Raw genomic sequence first — 17,109 nt, forward strand, 5'->3', positions numbered from 1 at the left:
CCATGAACGGCCTGATCATTTCAAATCAATCTCTCAGTCAGAAAGTGAAAAAAATGGAAGTTTGTACCTTTAGGTAGTGAAAGTTGGTGCAGACTTTAAATATTTAATCTCTGTTTGCCATTTTTCTCCATTGATCCCGTTTTTCCATCTTTCTACTTTTCACTGTGTCACTCACAATAACATTGTATTCTGTGACGTATTCTCAATTTTTGTTCTCCATTTAGTTTCAACGTCTTTAAATCTCATTGCTTAAGCTGCATATTGTTGGTCTCTTTTTCAACAAAGCCCCATGTCCTCTTCTCAAGCAGACCCTTTGGACTAAGGATGACTCGCTTGTACTCCAGTTTTGTAGGTTCTGCAATGACGGATGAGCCTAATGAGGAGCTTACAGATTTTGCCATGCTGCGATAAAATGTGTTTGATGGGGTAGGCCATAGGCGAGCATGTGAAGTGATGTTCTCCCAAATAAATTTATACTTTAATTTTGTACACTCATCACATGTGGATTCAAGGTCTTCCATGGCATCCTGAATGTCACTTCACTACTTTGAGCAGGATTGAGTTTTGTCCATGTTAGAAACTCTGAGCAGGCCAGGCAGCATATGTGACAAAAGAGTCACAAAGTCTCTGCATCAGAACCTGAAAAGTTTGCTCTATTTTCATTTTCAAAGACGGCTCATCCGCTGAACATTTCCAGCATTTCCTGTTGTTTTCTTTTCAAATTTCCTGCATTGATTTAAAACAAAATGTCATAATGTAACTTTCTTTGCTTTATAACTTACTTTGAGATTGGGGCAAAATATACTGGGATGGTGTAAAGGAGCTGGTGAACAATTATGTAATAAGAGAGTCATCCTGTTAATTTGCTGTCACCCAGAATTATTTTACATATGCAGGTGGGCATCAACATGGTAAGACTTGAACTTTTGAATCAACAGTGTCTAATTGCAGCACAGTTCCATTAAAGTTAACTCATTGAATATTGCTTGGTAACAATGAATGGGTTATCTAATATGATAGGTTACATTTTATAGGTACTTAAATCACATACAGAACAGTACATGATAAGTTATCAACAAAAGGGACATGTTGCTGTTGACACAAGAAAGAGTGGTAGATTATTTTCAAACTGTCCTGAAGATACATGAGGCTAAACATTATTCTGGTCTCTGTTATGAATATTGTAATAGCATCAATTAATCTTTTTTCACTTTGATTCCAAAATCATAAATCTTTTCATTTTCAATATTTCTACAATTTCACTAAGACGTTATGATCTGAAGAAACATTCCTAATGTGGTTAAAATATGCAGTGATGAATGAAACTCTCAACACATCACAATCTGATCAATACAGGTGCACAACCTTTTATCCGAAATTCCAAATAACGAAAAGCTCCGAATAGCGGGCATTTTTTCAGTCCTTGAAGAAAGGTCCTTGAAGACGTTCACCGAGGGCGGCCCGCAGAGGTGACAGCAGAACCTCCGGTCGGTCCTCGAAGAAAGGGGAACTAAATCTCCATTCATAAAAGAGAAGGTGAGGGTATATTGCGCGGGAGGGTTAATAATTGACAATCTGCTGCTGCCTGCCCGCTGAGTTAAAAAGTCACGTCTCTGGTGACTGGCACTGACCTGCTGGCATCGCCGACGTGAAGACAGTGCAAAGCCCCCGCGCCGGTGCAATGGGCGGGGAGCTGGAGAGGGGAGGGAAGGGGTCACACACATGGCTGGGAAGCAGAAGGGTGTAGGTGGGGTGAAACTGAAGGGAGCGACAATCTGCTGCTGCCTGCCCGCTGAGTTAAAAAGTTCCCACGCAAGACTCACGATCCCGGCCATGTGTGTGACCCCTTCCCTCCCCTCTCCAGCTCCCCGCCCATTGCACCAGCGCGGGGGCCTGCACTGTCTTCACGTCGGCGATGCCAGCAGGTCAGTGCCAGTCACCGGAGACGTCAGGACCAACGGGACACCGACCCCCAGGCCCACTGCAAGCACGGAGATCCCAGAGACCCACAGCCAGCAGCAGCCCAGCCCCGTTCCAACTCCAGAGGAAAACTGCAAACTGGCCGGAGACGTCAGGACCACCAGAAGCCGCTCCCCGATGGGCCGCTACGGCGACAAGTGGCAGTTCGCCCACAGCCCGAGCTGCGCCCCCTCATCGGGACACCGACCCCCAGGCCCACTGCAAGCACGGAGATCCCAGATCAGCAACTCCAGCCCAGCCCCGTTCCAACTCCAGGGGAACACGCTCCCCGTAGGGGCAGAAGCTGATGGTGTGCAACGTACGTCTTGTTCTTGGGGTGGCGCAGCTCGGGCTGTGGGCGAACTGCCACTTGTCGCCGTAGCGGCCCATCGGGGAGCGGATTCCTCTGGAGTTGGAGGGGGAGGTGGGTATTGTGCTGTTTGATCGCCCCCTGCTATCCCAGGGACAGGGAGACACAGCGGCTTTTGAGAATGGTGGGCAATCACTTCCAAAGTTCTGCCCACAGTCAGTACACCTCTCCTACACTTGTCTCCCGCACTAAGATCATCTCGCAGAGAATGATCCCAGCCTAACCCTCCCTATTCTCTCCTATTCTGCAAGAAAAAACTACATTGAAGAATCAAACTCGTGATCGAGTAACTGCCGGGATCGAGGCGCAAACTCGTGACCTTGCGGATATGAGCTGAGCACTCTACCACTGAGCCAGCCGTTAAAATCTATGCTAAAAATCATCCATTCCGAAAGCCGAAAAATTCAGAATTACGAAAAGTGTCTGGTCCCAAGGCTTTCGGATAAAAGGTTGTGCACCTGTATTACCTTCTCAAAAATGTTTGTATTGGAATGGAAAGAAAAAAAGAATAGTTCAAATTTGGTTAGAATTACATGCAAAAGAATAACATGCATTTTCAATGTATCAATAATGCTTTCTTTCTTTTCAAAAGGTTTTACTTGATCTTGCAACTCTGATATTTGAAGAGCAACATTCCTTGGAAGTAATTTTGAAGAAGATTGCAGCAACTATCCTGTCATTCATGCAGGCTCAGAGCTGTACCATCTTCATTGTGGATGACAACTCCTCTGTAAGCATCATAGTAGAGCTTATAATAAAAACCTTGTATTGTTTCTTCCTCGTTAAGATAGGTCAAGAATATAATTCTTCAGCTGTTGAATTCTCACAATGTTCACCAGAATAACCTCAAAACTTACTATGACGTAGATGCATTCTCTTGAACTTGTGCAATGGAACATGAACATGTTGAACATGTTTAGGGGCAAAATATTTCAACATAGTCAGGTTGAGTTTGGTTTACATATGTTGCTAATATCAGTCAATAGACAATAGCCAATAGGTGCAGGAGTAGGCCATACAGCCCGTCAAGCCAGCACCACCATTTGTGTAATCAGACTTTATCTTGCATTAAATGTTAAACCCTTTATCCTTCATCCACAATCTACCCCATTCCTGCCTTCTCGCCATATCCCCTGACTCCGCTATCTTTAAGAGCTCTATCTAACTCTCTCTTGAAAGCTTCCAGAGAATTGGCCTCCACTGCCTTCTGAGGCAGAGAATTCCACAGATTCACAACTCTCTGGGTGAAAAGGTTTTTCCTCATCTCTGTTCTATATGGCCTACCCCTTATTCTTAAACTGTGGCCCCTGGTTCTGGAACATCGGAAACATGTTTCCTGCCTCCAGCATGTCCAATCCCTTAATAATCTAATATGTTTCAATAAGTTTCCATCCTTCTAAATTCCAGAGTATACAAGCCCATCCACTCCATTTTATCAACATAGTCACAGTCCCACCATCCCGGGAATTAACCTTGTGAACCTACGCTGCACTCCCTCAATAGCAAGAATGTCTTTCCTCAAATTTGGAGCCCAAAACTGCACACAATACTCCAGGTGTGGTCTCACTAGGGCCCTGCAGAAGGACATCTTTGCTCCTATACTCAACTCCTCTTGTTATGAAGGCCAACATGCCATTTGTTTTCTTCACTGCCTGCTGTACCTGCATGGTTACTTTCAGTGACTGATGAACAAGGACCCTCAGATCCCATTGCACTTCCCCTTTTCCCAACTTGACAACATTCAGAAAATAATCTCCCTTCCTGTTTTTGCCACCAAAGTGGATAGTCTCACATTTATCCACATTAAACTGCATCTGCCATGCATCTGCCCACTCACCCAACCTGTCCATATCACCCTGCATCCTCATAGCATCCTTCTCACAGTTCACACTGCCACCCTGCTTTGTGTCATCTGCAAATTTGTTAATGATACTTTGAATCCCTTCATCTAAATAATTAATGTATATTGTAAATAGCTGCGGTCCCAGCACCGAGCCTTGAGTCTCATGAGTTTACACCATAAGGTTGAAGCCACCCATTCCTTTTATCCAGAGATGGTGCATGTCCCTCTGAGTTCACCATTTTGTGTCTATCATCACTTTAAACCTATGTCCTCTACGATGTCCTTTATGAAAAGTTCCACATTGTAAATCATGCAAAATATGTCATATCTGACATAATTTTTTTAGACTTTGGATTTGCTTGTTTTACTGCTTATCAAATCGAGGAATGATAGTCTGAGAGAACAGAAAATTCTCTATTAGGTATCCAGTGACAGTATATAATTATCTCTTGGTAGAAATGCCACAGAACCGTTGTAATTTTGGCCTCTCCCTTCATTTCCTTGGCTATAAAACTGTTCACCATGTACCATATTCTTTTTCTTTATTTTACTTATGCACAAGCATAACATTTTGCTGCTGTGAATTCATAGATCTATGAAAAGTAAAATGAAGCTGCATAAGTAATAATATTCATAAACTAATCCTGTCAGTGAGGGCAGGTGTTCAACCCTCTATGCAGGCTGACAAATGAGAGCAATTATAAGACAAAGAATTGAACAGAACGGAAATTGGATGCCAGAGGTTACATATGGTCAAACTTTCAGATGTTAGCTTTGGTTCATGCTTGTAAAATAGCATTTGGAATAATGAATAATGAATGGAACAAAACTAAACTTAACAGAAACAAGTGCAACATTACGAAAGTTTTGGTGTGTTTCATGAAACAAACTTGTTATTTAGGAGACTGCAGTGGAACTATAACCTTGTAGAAAACAAAAATGATTTGAAACCACATATACTGTAATTAAAATATTTTACTGGAACAAAATACATTTATCTTCAATAATACTGTTGTGTGCCACAGTGATTTATAATTGCATTATTTAGAAGCTCAGATATGTGACATAAATGAGTGACAACCAGGGAAAAGGTCAGGTATACTAAACAGTTTTGTCATGATTTAGGAAACTGGCATGTCGTAAATGCAGTTTGAACATTTGTAAATGAGAAAGTTTGTGTCAGACCAGAGATACAAGGAAATTGAGATTTTAACAGGTTTCCTAAAATTTATTTTACTTAGTCATGGAAAAAAGACATGACACCATCAGAATAAAATAATTAGATTAAAATTGTTAGTTTATGATTTGGTTAGTAGTAACTCTACCCATGTCAGCTCAATTACAGTTTTATTCTTCTAAATTGGTTTAATTATTTTCATTGGTCTGCTTGATTAATTGATTACAGGATATCAGGTCAACCAGACCAGACTTAACAAGGAAAATTTGTATTTAATATTCTTTAAATAACAGGAAGCATGGGTCTGAGGACATTTTTTCTTGATGTACTAAGACTGAAGGGAAAGGTTTGGCAAATCAATGTTTTACTTTTGTTTAACCTTTATAACAGTGTTTTAAAATTCCCTTAAATAAGGACTCAGCTTCCAGAGGTGGTCAGGTCTCAGTGATTGGAGCGTGGATGTCATCATCCCTGTGATGGCTGCTATCTTACCAGAATTAATTTATTTGCGACATTAAAGATAATCTCTGTGATTTTAATTGCATTTTCAGGATTCATTTTCCAGTGTCTTTCACATGAATTCGGTGGAGCTAGAAGATCCAGCAGAGTTCCAGAGGAGGTAAAACAGTGCATCGTTAATCATCTTTCCTTGAAGCATAAAAACTGGGTTAGAGATGATGAAATTTGTTTCAGCAATAAACAGCAGCGCAGCTTTTATCCAATCATCCAAGCTGCATTTAAACCATAAATTGAATTTATTTTTACTCTATAAAGACCCTGGGGAAATCCAGTCATGGAAGCAATAAGTACATTTTGTTACTTGATCAAATAAATCTCAGTGCCTCAGATACTCTTGCTGAATTTTGAAACAAATATAAGAAATAATTATTGTCTCTCAAATAAAATATATATACGTATATTTTGTCCACCCCAACATCATATTTTATTTTCTTTCATCCATTTTCTTAGGTAAACAAATAAATTGGATATTCAAAAACTATTTAGCGTAATTAGAAGCAATTAAAATATAACTGAAACAGTGAAAGGCAAATGTTATAATGTTCAGATATGTTAAGTCTTAATGTATACTAGACCAAGTGCAGACCCGTTGGGTCTGTTCCCCCAACGTGCGGTTGTGGGAGGGGGAGGCAGCATGCAGCGTCACACACACTAACTATCCCCCCTCCCCCTCTCACGCTAATTACCCCCCTTGATATTATATTAATATTATTAATTTGCTCCTTTTACCCCATAAGCACCCTATCTACTGACGCATAGCCCCCAACTTGCAGTCACATCTAGAGAGAGGGGGGAGGGGGGCGGGGGGCGGGGCGGGGGTAGAGAGTTAGGGCAGAGACAGAGACACAGAGAGAGGGGCAAGATGGAGAGGGGGGTGGAGAGGAGGAGAAGAGGGAGGGTGGGTGAGAGGGGAAAGGTGGGGGAGGAGGGGAGGAGAGAGAGAGGGTGAGAGTGAGGGGGAGAGATATGGGGTGCTGAGTGGGGGGTGAGGGGGAGAGGTGGGGAGCAGGGAGGGGAGGGAAAGGGGAGGGTGGAGGGAAGAGGGTAGGGGGTGTGGAGGGGAGGGGGAGAGAGGGGAAGAGAGGGGGGAGGAGAGTGGGGGGAGGGGGGAGAGGAGAGGGGGGGAGGAGAGGGGGGAGGGGAGAGGAGAGGGGGGAGGAGAAGGGGGAGAGGAGAGGGGGAGGAGAGGGGTGGAGGGGGGGGGGGAGAGGGGGAGAGGAGAGGGGGGGGAGAGGAGGGGGGGATAGGAGAGGGGGGGAGAGGAGGGGGGAGAGAGGGGTTGAGACGGGGTGTGCTGAGAGGGGGGTGAGGTGAGGGGAGGGGGAGAGGGGGGTGAGGTGAGGGGAGGGGGAGAGGTGGGGAGCAGGGAGGGGGAGGGGGGGTGGAGGGAAGGGGGTAGGGGTATGTGGAGGGGAGGGGGGTTTAGGGGAGGGATGGTGGGGGAGGTGATGGAGGGGAGGAGGGGGAGAAAAAGAGGGGAGAGAGAGGGGGAGAGGAGAGGGAGGGGAGGGGGGAGAGGAGAGGGGGAGAAGAGAGGGGGGAGAGGAGAGGGGGAGAGGAGAGGGGGGAGAGGAGAGGGGAGGGGTGGGGAGAGAGAGGAGGGGAGAGAGAGAGGGAAAGGGAGAGAGACGGGGGGGAGAGAGAGAGAGAAAGAGAGAGGGATAGGGAGAGAGAGATATGTGGGGAGAGAGAGAGATATGTGGGGAGAGAGAGGAGGGGAGAGAGAGAGAGAGAGAGAGTGCCTTTTTACTTCAACCCAAACCCCCCAAACAACCATTTGCAGGCAGTGCTTTTTTACTTCAAACTAACCATATTTTCATTTTCAAACCACATTAAGGGTACTTACTCACAGTTGTGTAGACATTTGTTCAGTGTCATTCAGAGCTCAGAGTGCCCTCCAGCTTGCAGAGTGATTGAGGCACACCACTTCCTGGTTTTATAGTCCCTCCCCCTCCCTCCAGCAGGGGCAGCAGAGAGAATGGTGAATGTTTTAAAAACATTAATTTGTCTCTGATTTTTCATCGATGGGAAAAATACTCTGGTCCAGGAAGGCAAACGTGGGCTCTGATCGAGGTGGCCAAAAATGACGGCCGTAGGTGGCGGCGTTCTCTCGGAAATCGCAGCACAGTGGGCCAAAAGCAGTCAAGATCAGACTTTTAGTAATATAGATGTTAAATTTACAAAAAAAAAGATTAGCGAGAAGCAAAATCAAGACACATAAATTGGGTAAGAAAATAATGGCGTGGTGTGGTTTGATACAATTACGGATTCAGGATGAACTTTAAGGTAGTGAGATTCTCCCTTTCCTTTTTTATGTTATTCAAAAATAAACAGGAATTTACATGCGTCCACTCTGAATTAATGCTGAATTTGAAGCAAAATTAACACCAGCATGTAAAGAACATTGGGTTCAATTGTACCGATCTTCAGATTGTACAGAGCTGTTCAGTTTGTTCCTGATTTGGGCGTCTGTATGTTGCAGTGTGGAATTTGGATAAGTGCAGATACCAGAGACATCCACTCCCACCACTGAGTCGAGGGGTTGAGCACACAAGCATTCTGAGCAGATGGGCCAGATGCACTTTGCCCCTGTCGAAAGCTTTACTCCAGCAATAGCTGCCGTATTTAGTGGAACTCCATCCATTTAAATGAGCGTTTGACGACACTTCACTGGAGTTTAGAAGAATGGGGGGGGGACCTCTGAAACGTACAGAATAGTGAAAGGCTTGGATAGAGTGGATGTGGAGATAATGTTTTCTAGTGGGAGAGTCTAGGTCTAGGGCATAGCCTCAGAATTAAAGGACGTTCTTTTAGGAAGAAGATGAGGAATTTCTTCAGTCAGCAGGTGGTGAATCTGTGGAATTCTTTGCCACAAAAGGCTGTAGAGGCAAAGTCAGTGGATATATTTAAGGCAGAGATAGATAGATTCTTGATTAATACGGGTGTCAGAGGTTATGGGTAGAAGGCAGGAGAATGGGGTTCGGAGTGAGAGATAAATCAGCCATGATTGAATGGCGGAGTGGACTTGTTGGGCCGAATGGCCTAATTCTACTCCTATCCCTTATGATCTTGTGACCTGATGAAATTGACAGGCTTATTTGAACAGATTCCTTAATTCACCTTAATTTTCCTAGTTAACTAATCACCCTCAAAGCCATATTAAATTTAGTTTCTTCATTCTATTTAACTTACATTTTCAGTTTCATATGATCAGTTGTAAGCTGTCTCTCATCAGCAGACACGTCCATATGGAAAATTGAAATGGCCGGATGGAAAATTGAACTTTCAGGGCTAAATACAATGAAGTGTGGCCAAGGGAAATGCACAGGTTTGCAACTGCTGGCAGGCTAGAAGGAGCATAGACCAATCCATCATAAACTGCCAACATTTCCTTCTCCTTTAGTGGCAGCAAATTCTAGATTACTGCATTTTAACTGCGTCTTGTGCAAATGCTAGATGTTACTATTCATTTTATTCACTAAATTAGTTACATAATTACTTTATCTCATATTTTTATGGTAATTTCTTCATCCTTTTCCTCTGTTAACTGTGTGAGAAATGCATTGCGTGAGAATTTGATTCCATCTTACTTTTGATTAAACCTACTCTTGCTATATTTTCAACATGAGTTCTCTGTTAGCATACGGGTGAAACTGGTATTGCTGCTGCCTTTCAACTCCAGTAACCTAGGTTCAATACTGGCTTCCAGTACTGATGTGAGTGATGAGTTTGCATTGTTCTTCCTGTGACTGTTTGAGTTTCCTCCAGTTTGTTCCCCACATCACCAGAATTATGCGTTAGTAGGTTAACTAGCCACTGCAATTTGCCCCTTGTGTGTGGTAGAAGCTGAGGGAAGCGTGGAAAGAATAATATAAGATGAGTGTGTAAATTAGTATAAATGAACGTGTGATAGTCAATAGTGTTTATGCTCCGCTGCTGGATTTGAGGAGGAGCCTGATGGACAAGTATAGTTGAGCCATCAGAGCTGATCAGCTTTGTGGAAGGTTGAGATGTCCATTCAGGAAATGGAAACTTCCATATGGTTGGAAAAGATTATGGTTTAAAATATTAATCATTCTATCTGAGTATGTACACTCATTTGAAAAGCCCTGTTTAAAAACTACTTGCAATACTTTAGGTAATCCAGCATAAATCCAACTGTAAATTGGATTTAGATTTACTTAATGGATGTAGAAATCATAAATGATGGTCAGGTGCAGGGCAGCTCATGGCTTCATCTGACTGACAAAACATTTTGGAAGGTAGAAGAGAGAGAAAGCGCTGTTCAAATACATATATATTCATATATATATATATATATATATATATATTCATATACATATACACATACATACATATATACACACATATATATATATATTTATCTCAGGATGGGCAGAACACTTGTTAACTACTGAGCCTGCTAACATGAATGTATTTGTGTTTAGCAGGAACTATGATGTAACCAAAATCAACTATATGTTTGCAAAGTATGCAAAAAACACCATGGAAACATTGAATATTACAGATCTTTGCAAGGACACGAGGTTCATGTGGACAGTAAGTGAATATTTTAATCCTCGACAACTTTTATGCAGATTTAGTCCAAGGATTATATAAATTAGTTACATTTGGAATATTCCTGGTAGCTTTTAACCCTCTTTTTATTTGCCTGATAGAATGAAAATGCAGAAAATACAAACAAGCAAATAAAAAGCTTGCTCTGCACCCCAATTAAAAATGGAAAGAAGAATAAAGTCATAGGTACTGGAGCTTCTCTGAACATTTTAACGTGCATTTTTGTTGCTTGTGTGTGGGGGGTTTAATGTACTTTTTCATTCATTCTATCAGCAATCTTTAATCATTCATTTCATACATTAAAAGATGTGTGGTTTGGGAGATAAATATTGGATTCTTCGTTCTCTGCTGTCTTATGTACTAATTTCACTGGGGTGCATTAATTATTGAAAAAGCCTGTTTACTGCTGTTACAAAAGAAACAAGTTTACACTGGAAATTGGAAAATCAGACACTTTAAAATCTTTAAATTCACAGAGATTTCCTTGTCTGCAGATTGTTCTTACGTTCTATCCAACCCAATCTGTGTTCTTAGTACTGCTATTATTGAACTGGGAATTGTTGAAAATACAAACTTAATTCATTTATTGCTTTACTTCTAAATAACCATGCTTCTCTTTGAATTACATACATTATACTTTTTTGGAATAAGTAATTAAATTACAAAAATATCTAGAAAAAATGTAAATGCACAGTTATCATCATATGGATGGAGTTCAAATTCTGATCTGTATATAATTTCAAAAGGAGAACTTTATTTTAGTCCAGGTTGTTCCTATGTTAAATGATGATATAGATAGATGGATTGATGTAGATGTATGGACAGGGATATATATATATTAATATGAATGGGTGTAAAATAATTTAGATGCATATAGGTGGGCAGATCAGTGGATGTCGATGAACTGATTGGTTGAATTAATATGTAGAAAAGTGGATAGATTCGCATGAATGCAAATTAATAGATGTGGATGGATGGATATTGATGATGGATCTAATAGATGGATATGGTTGGATTAGATTAACTGATTGGATTTAGTTGGGTAGACATGGATGGAATTTGATGGGTGAATATTGATAGACTAATGATGATACATGAATACTGACACATGTTGATACATGGACATAATTTGGTGAATATTGATGGACTGATAAAGATGAATGATATAGAAGGATGGATATTATGCATGTATATTAATGTGAAGATTTAGATGAACAGAGCTTGAAAAACTGTGATAGAAGATTGACACTTAAGCATGTAAATTGATGGATTAAGGTTGTTGGATACTGATTGATAGGTTTAGATATGTTGAAAATGATGGGAGGTCATTGACAAATGGATTGATTATTTATTTTAAGTTCCTCATGTGCATTGAACCTGCATTCTTAACCAAGTTTGCCAAGTCATATGTACCTACCAACCAGGCAGCAAGCCAAATACTGTGCATGGAAGAACAAGAATTTGTCTATGTAATAAAAAAACATAATAGAGGTGTCCTTCAAATGGACCTTATGTACATTCCTGTTTGTCTAGACAAACCGTAACCAAGTCCTTAAATGACAATATTTTTAGAAAATTTGAGAAATGGCAGTGAGGGATCCAGGTAAAATAATTAATTTACTTTTTTTAATTAATAGATCTAAATAATGTAATTGTTCTAAGTTATTTAAGTGGGGAATTGACAGAATTTCGCCATAAAAATGATACATTCCGTGGCAATTTCAACATGTATATTATCACGACAAATAGAAAGAATTTATTGCAACTGACATATGAACATTCTTGCCCCCTGTGCTATGTCCACATTTCATCCTTTAGCCCTTACAGTGATAGCAACTGACTAATCCGGTCTCACCAATACATTCAGGTCCGGCACAAATTCAGTTTTGTAATTTTGGAGTTAACTAACAACCTTTAAATTTGGGCTGAACAACCACAATTGCTTGTGGTGAACGGCGATATCTAGCATTCTTTGATTGCATTTCTATTTACACAGCACTTTGAATACTCAACAAATTTGCACACTCAACAATTTTGATTAATTTGCCAATCCACACATAAATGTAATGCAATTCTGCACTTCAAGGGTAAATTAGTTAAGGATGCAATGTGCCCACTAATTGTCTTACTTGTCCTTGTCTCAAAATTGCAGCTTTCAGTTATTTAAAGAACTTCAGATAAAATAAAAAAATATCCTGTGTTTCGGTGATATCAGTAAATGGGGAAGTGTAGGGTTGTGACAGGATGTCAGCAGTGAGGTTTAGGGTTGGTGACAGAAATTGGGAACTGGATTGATATATATGGAAAGATTCTAAGTAGAATTGTTAGCAAAGGTTAGGTGTAGTCCAAATGTGGAAACAAAAAATTGTACTTGCAGGTTAATACACAAAAGGGGACAAAATCCTAGAATAAAGGGCCTGTCCCACTTGGCCGTCATTTATGCGACAGGCCGGTAGTGACTGACGTGCGTCGGTCGCGCGCGTCATCATGCGTCCGCACAGACGTCTGGAGCGCGTTACGTCATTTGAAGATAGACACAAAATGCAGGAGTAATTCAGCGGGACCGGCAGCATCTCTGGAGAGAAGGAATGGATGATGTTTCGGGTCGAGACTCTTCTTCAGTGTGAAGAAGGGTCTTGACCCGAAACGTCACCCATCGCTTCTCTCCAGAGATGCTGCCGGTCCCGCTGAGTTACTCCTGCATTTAGTGTCTATCTCCAATCGTCTTGGCCCCGCTCTGGGAGTAGGAGTGGGGGCGGATCCGGATCTGCAACGGCCGTGAGCCCTAGGCCGAGCTCGACGATCGCTTGCCTGCTTCTGGTGCTGTTGGAGGTGAGACGTTGCGCCGCGCCGCGCCTCGCCAGGGTGTCCCACTTGGCCATCATTTACGCGACAGGCCGGTGGCGCACGAAGTTTTTATGCAGAACGAAATCCTGGAGCGCTCCGCGATACCGCGCGCAACTTCACACTCCTCCACGCCACTCCATGCGCCCGTCCCACGCTACCCACACGCTACCTACACGCTACCCACTCGCTACCAGGTCTCGTAAATGGCGCGCAAATGACGGCCAACACAGCAGGTCAAGCAGTATCAAAGATACACACATAAATGGTTGCCGACTAGGAAAAGGGGAGATGCAGCGAGACCTGGGTGTCATGGTACACCAGTCATTGAAAGTGGGCATGCAGGTGCAGCAGGCAGTGAAGAAAGCGAATGGTATGTTAGCTTTCATAGCAAAAGGATTTGAGTATAGGAGCAGGGAGGTTCTACTGCAGTTGTACAGGGTCTTGGTGAGACCACACCTGGAGTATTGCGTACAGTTTTGGTCTCCAAATCTGAGGAAGGACATTATTGCCCTAGAGGGAGTGCAGAGAAGGTTCACCAGACTGATTCCTGGGATGTCAGGACTGTCTTATGAAGAAAGACTGGATAGACTTGGTTTATACTCTCTAGAATTTAGGAGATTGAGAGGGGATCTTATAGAAACTTACAAAATTCTTAAGGGGTTGGACAGGCTAGATGCAGGAAGATTGCTCCCGATGTTGGGGAAGTCCAGGACAAGGGGTCACAGCTTAAGGATAAGGGGGAAATCCTTTAAAACCGAGATGAGAAGAACTTTTTTCACACAGAGAGTGGTGAATCTCTGGAACTCTCTGCCACAGAGGGTAGTCGAGGCCAGTTCATTGGCTATATTTAAGAGGGAGTTAGATGTGGCCCTTGTGGCTAAGGGGATCAGAGGGTATGGAGAGAAGGCAGGCACGGGATACTGTTGGATGATCAGCCATGATCATATTGAATGGCGGTGCAGGCTCGAAGGGCTGAATGGCCTACTCCTGCACCTAATTTCTATGTTTCTATGTTTCTAAAGCTGGAGTAACTCAGCGGATCAGATGGCATCTCCGTAGAAAAGAAATAGGTGAGACGCTTCTTCAGACAATATGGTCTCCAGAGATGCTGCCTGATCTACATTTTGTGTCCTTTTAGTGTTCAATAGTTAACAGCAAGAAAGTCCTTAAAATTGCTACATCAATTTGAATTGGCCCCATTGCTTCTTTAGTGCATATTAATTTGTGCATATGTGAGCATTCCAGTCTCGGCACATTGAAGTCGCACAGGTGAAAATGGATTCTTAAGTATAAATCAGAATCACATGAAGTGCTGTTTAACAAACTGGTTTCAGAACTGAGGAATTTTGATGGCAATAAAGACTAAAATCTAGTTAATTCCTTATACGATCCTGAGATATGGATGATATAATAAGCAGAGGGTTTGATTAAACGCAGCAATCTCTGGCAATTAATCAGCAACAGACCGAGATTGGGACAAGGCTATCACAAATCTGCTTCACTCAGAGCCAAGGAAATGTCCAAAGGTACCATAGTTATTTGCCATTGTTCCAAAGTTAAGATATACTAGACCAAGTGCAGACCCGTTGGGTCTGTTTCCCCAACGGCGTTTTGCAGGGGGGGGGGAGGGGGGGCTGCGGCATCAAACTCATATTAACCAACCCCCAAACACACAGGTGGGGGGAGGGGGGGGGGATGTGAAGAGGGGAGGGAGGGGAGAGGAGGTGGAGGAAATGGGACAGATTTGGGAGGGAAAGGAGAGCGGGGTAGGGGGTGAGAGAGGGGGATGGGGAGAGAGATGTGGGGGAGGGAGAGGATGGGGAGGTAGGGGAGGAGGGAGGGAGGGGGAGAGGGGTGGGGGAGAGAGGGGAAAGAGTGGGGAGGGAGAGTGGAGGGGGAAGGGGGAGAGGTGGAAGAGTGGGGAGGGAGGTGGAGAGGGGTAGGGGGAGTGATGGAAGAGGGACAGAGGGGTAGGAGGAAGGGGGTGGCGTAGAGAGGGAAGGGGGTGGGTGAGAGAGGGATGGGTGGGAGAGGGGTGCGGAGAGGGAAACATAGAACCATTGAAATTAAGTGCAGGATTAGGCCATTCGGCCCTTCGAGCCTGCACCACCATTCAATATGATGGTGGCTGATCATCCAACTCAGTATCCTGTACCTGCCTTCTCTCCATACCCCCTGATCCCTATAGCCACAAGGACCACATCTAACTCCCTCTTAAATACAGCCAATGAACAGGCCTCAACTACCTTCTGTACCAGTGAATTCCAGAGATTCACCACTCTCTGTGTGAAAAATGTTTTCTCATCTCGGTCCTAAAAGATTTACCCCTTATCCTTAAACTGTGACCCCTTGTTCTGGACTTCCCCAACATCTGGAACAATCTTCCTGCATCTAGCCTGTCCAACCCCTTAAGAATTTTGTAAGTTTCTATAAGATACCCCCTCAATCTTCTAAATTCTAGCCTGTACAAGCCGAGTCTATCCAGTCTTTCGTCATATGAAAGTTCTGACATTCCAGGAATCAGTCTGGTGAACCTTCTCTGTACTCCCTCTATGGCAACAATGTATTTGAACATTGGGCATTGTGACATCACACGATGGAACGTTCACCAAGTGCTTGTGCTCCTGCATAGGCATATGTAAATGAATCCATTCCGATTGGACATATGTGAAGATTGGGCATTGTGACATCACACGATGGAACGTTCAGCATGGGCTGGGGCTGGTGAAGGTTCTGTGGGTGTGAAGCCAGTTTAGTTTTGAAATATTGGGGGGGGGGGGGGGGGGTTAGGATTTGATTAAAAACGTACACTTAAACACGTCGAAATGTAATGAGGAACGGATACTTAGAAAGAAAAGTGAAATCTCTACCAAAATGGAAAAGATGTCGGCAATTCAGCGTTCCCCCTTATCCTTAAACTTTGACCCCTTGTTCTGGTCTTCCCCAACATCCGGAACAATCTTCCTGCATCTAGCCTGTCCAACCCCTTAAGAATTTTAAACGTTTCTATAAGATACCCCCTCAATCTTCTAAAATCTAGCGAGTACAAGGCGAGTCTATCCAGTCTTTCTTCATATGAAAGTTCTGACATTCCAGGAATCAGTCTGGTGAACCTTCTCTGTACTCCCTCTATGGCAATAATGTATTTGAGCATTGGGCATTGTGACATCACACAATGGAACGTTCACCATGGGCTTGGGCTCGCATAGGCATATGTAAATGATCCATTCCAAATGGACATCTGTGAGCATTGGGCATTGTGACATCACACGATGGAACGTTCAGCAGGGGCTGGTGCTGAAGCTGAATCTATGAGTGAGAAGCCAGTTTAGTTTTGAAATATTTGGGGGGGGGGGGGGAAGGATTTGATTAAAAACGTGTACTTAAACACGACGGAATGTAATGAGGAGCGGATACTTAGAAAGAAAAGTGAAATCTCTACCGAAATGGAAAAGATGTCGGCGATTCTGCGTCCGGTTTCGGAGTTGCAGGGAATCAATGGAAGAAATGTGGCCGGAAGCCAGGCCGGAAGCCATACATGTAAATGGATCCATTCCGATTGGACGTCTGCGAGCCTCGGGCATCGCGATTGGACGTCTGCGAGCATCGGGCATTGTGACATCGCACGGCGGGAACGAATCGAAAGGCAGGCAGGCAGCCGGACGGAGTTCCGTTTCGGAATCTGGGGCGAGAGTTTTATATAATAATAGATAATACTTGCAAAGGCATTATTGGTATAACTAGTGTAATTATTTGCATATACAGTAGAAATAAGAACAATCAATTTCTATGCAGTTGAGAGGACAATGGAGCCAA

The 17,109-nt window shown here is 43.0% G+C and overlaps 1 protein-coding gene across 2 annotated transcripts in view; it reads left to right on the forward strand.

The window, feature by feature from the left end:
* pde5a (phosphodiesterase 5A) overlaps nucleotides 1-17,109 on the forward strand; it is a 131,144-nt gene that overhangs the window by 51,461 nt on the left and 62,574 nt on the right. The window contains exons 6-9 of one of the 2 annotated variants that reach the window (XM_033023575.1): nucleotides 2,922-3,059; nucleotides 5,901-5,968; nucleotides 10,317-10,428; nucleotides 10,548-10,632. In XM_033023575.1, coding sequence (XP_032879466.1) covers nucleotides 2,922-3,059; nucleotides 5,901-5,968; nucleotides 10,317-10,428; nucleotides 10,548-10,632 — 403 coding nt within the window. The remainder of the gene's footprint in view (nucleotides 1-2,921; nucleotides 3,060-5,900; nucleotides 5,969-10,316; nucleotides 10,429-10,547; nucleotides 10,633-17,109) is intronic. The other variant, XM_033023584.1, reaches the window with a different exon arrangement.

The sequence above is a fragment of the Amblyraja radiata genome, chromosome 1 (assembly GCF_010909765.2).
Source record: "Amblyraja radiata isolate CabotCenter1 chromosome 1, sAmbRad1.1.pri, whole genome shotgun sequence".
Lineage (NCBI taxonomy): Eukaryota > Metazoa > Chordata > Chondrichthyes > Rajiformes > Rajidae > Amblyraja > Amblyraja radiata.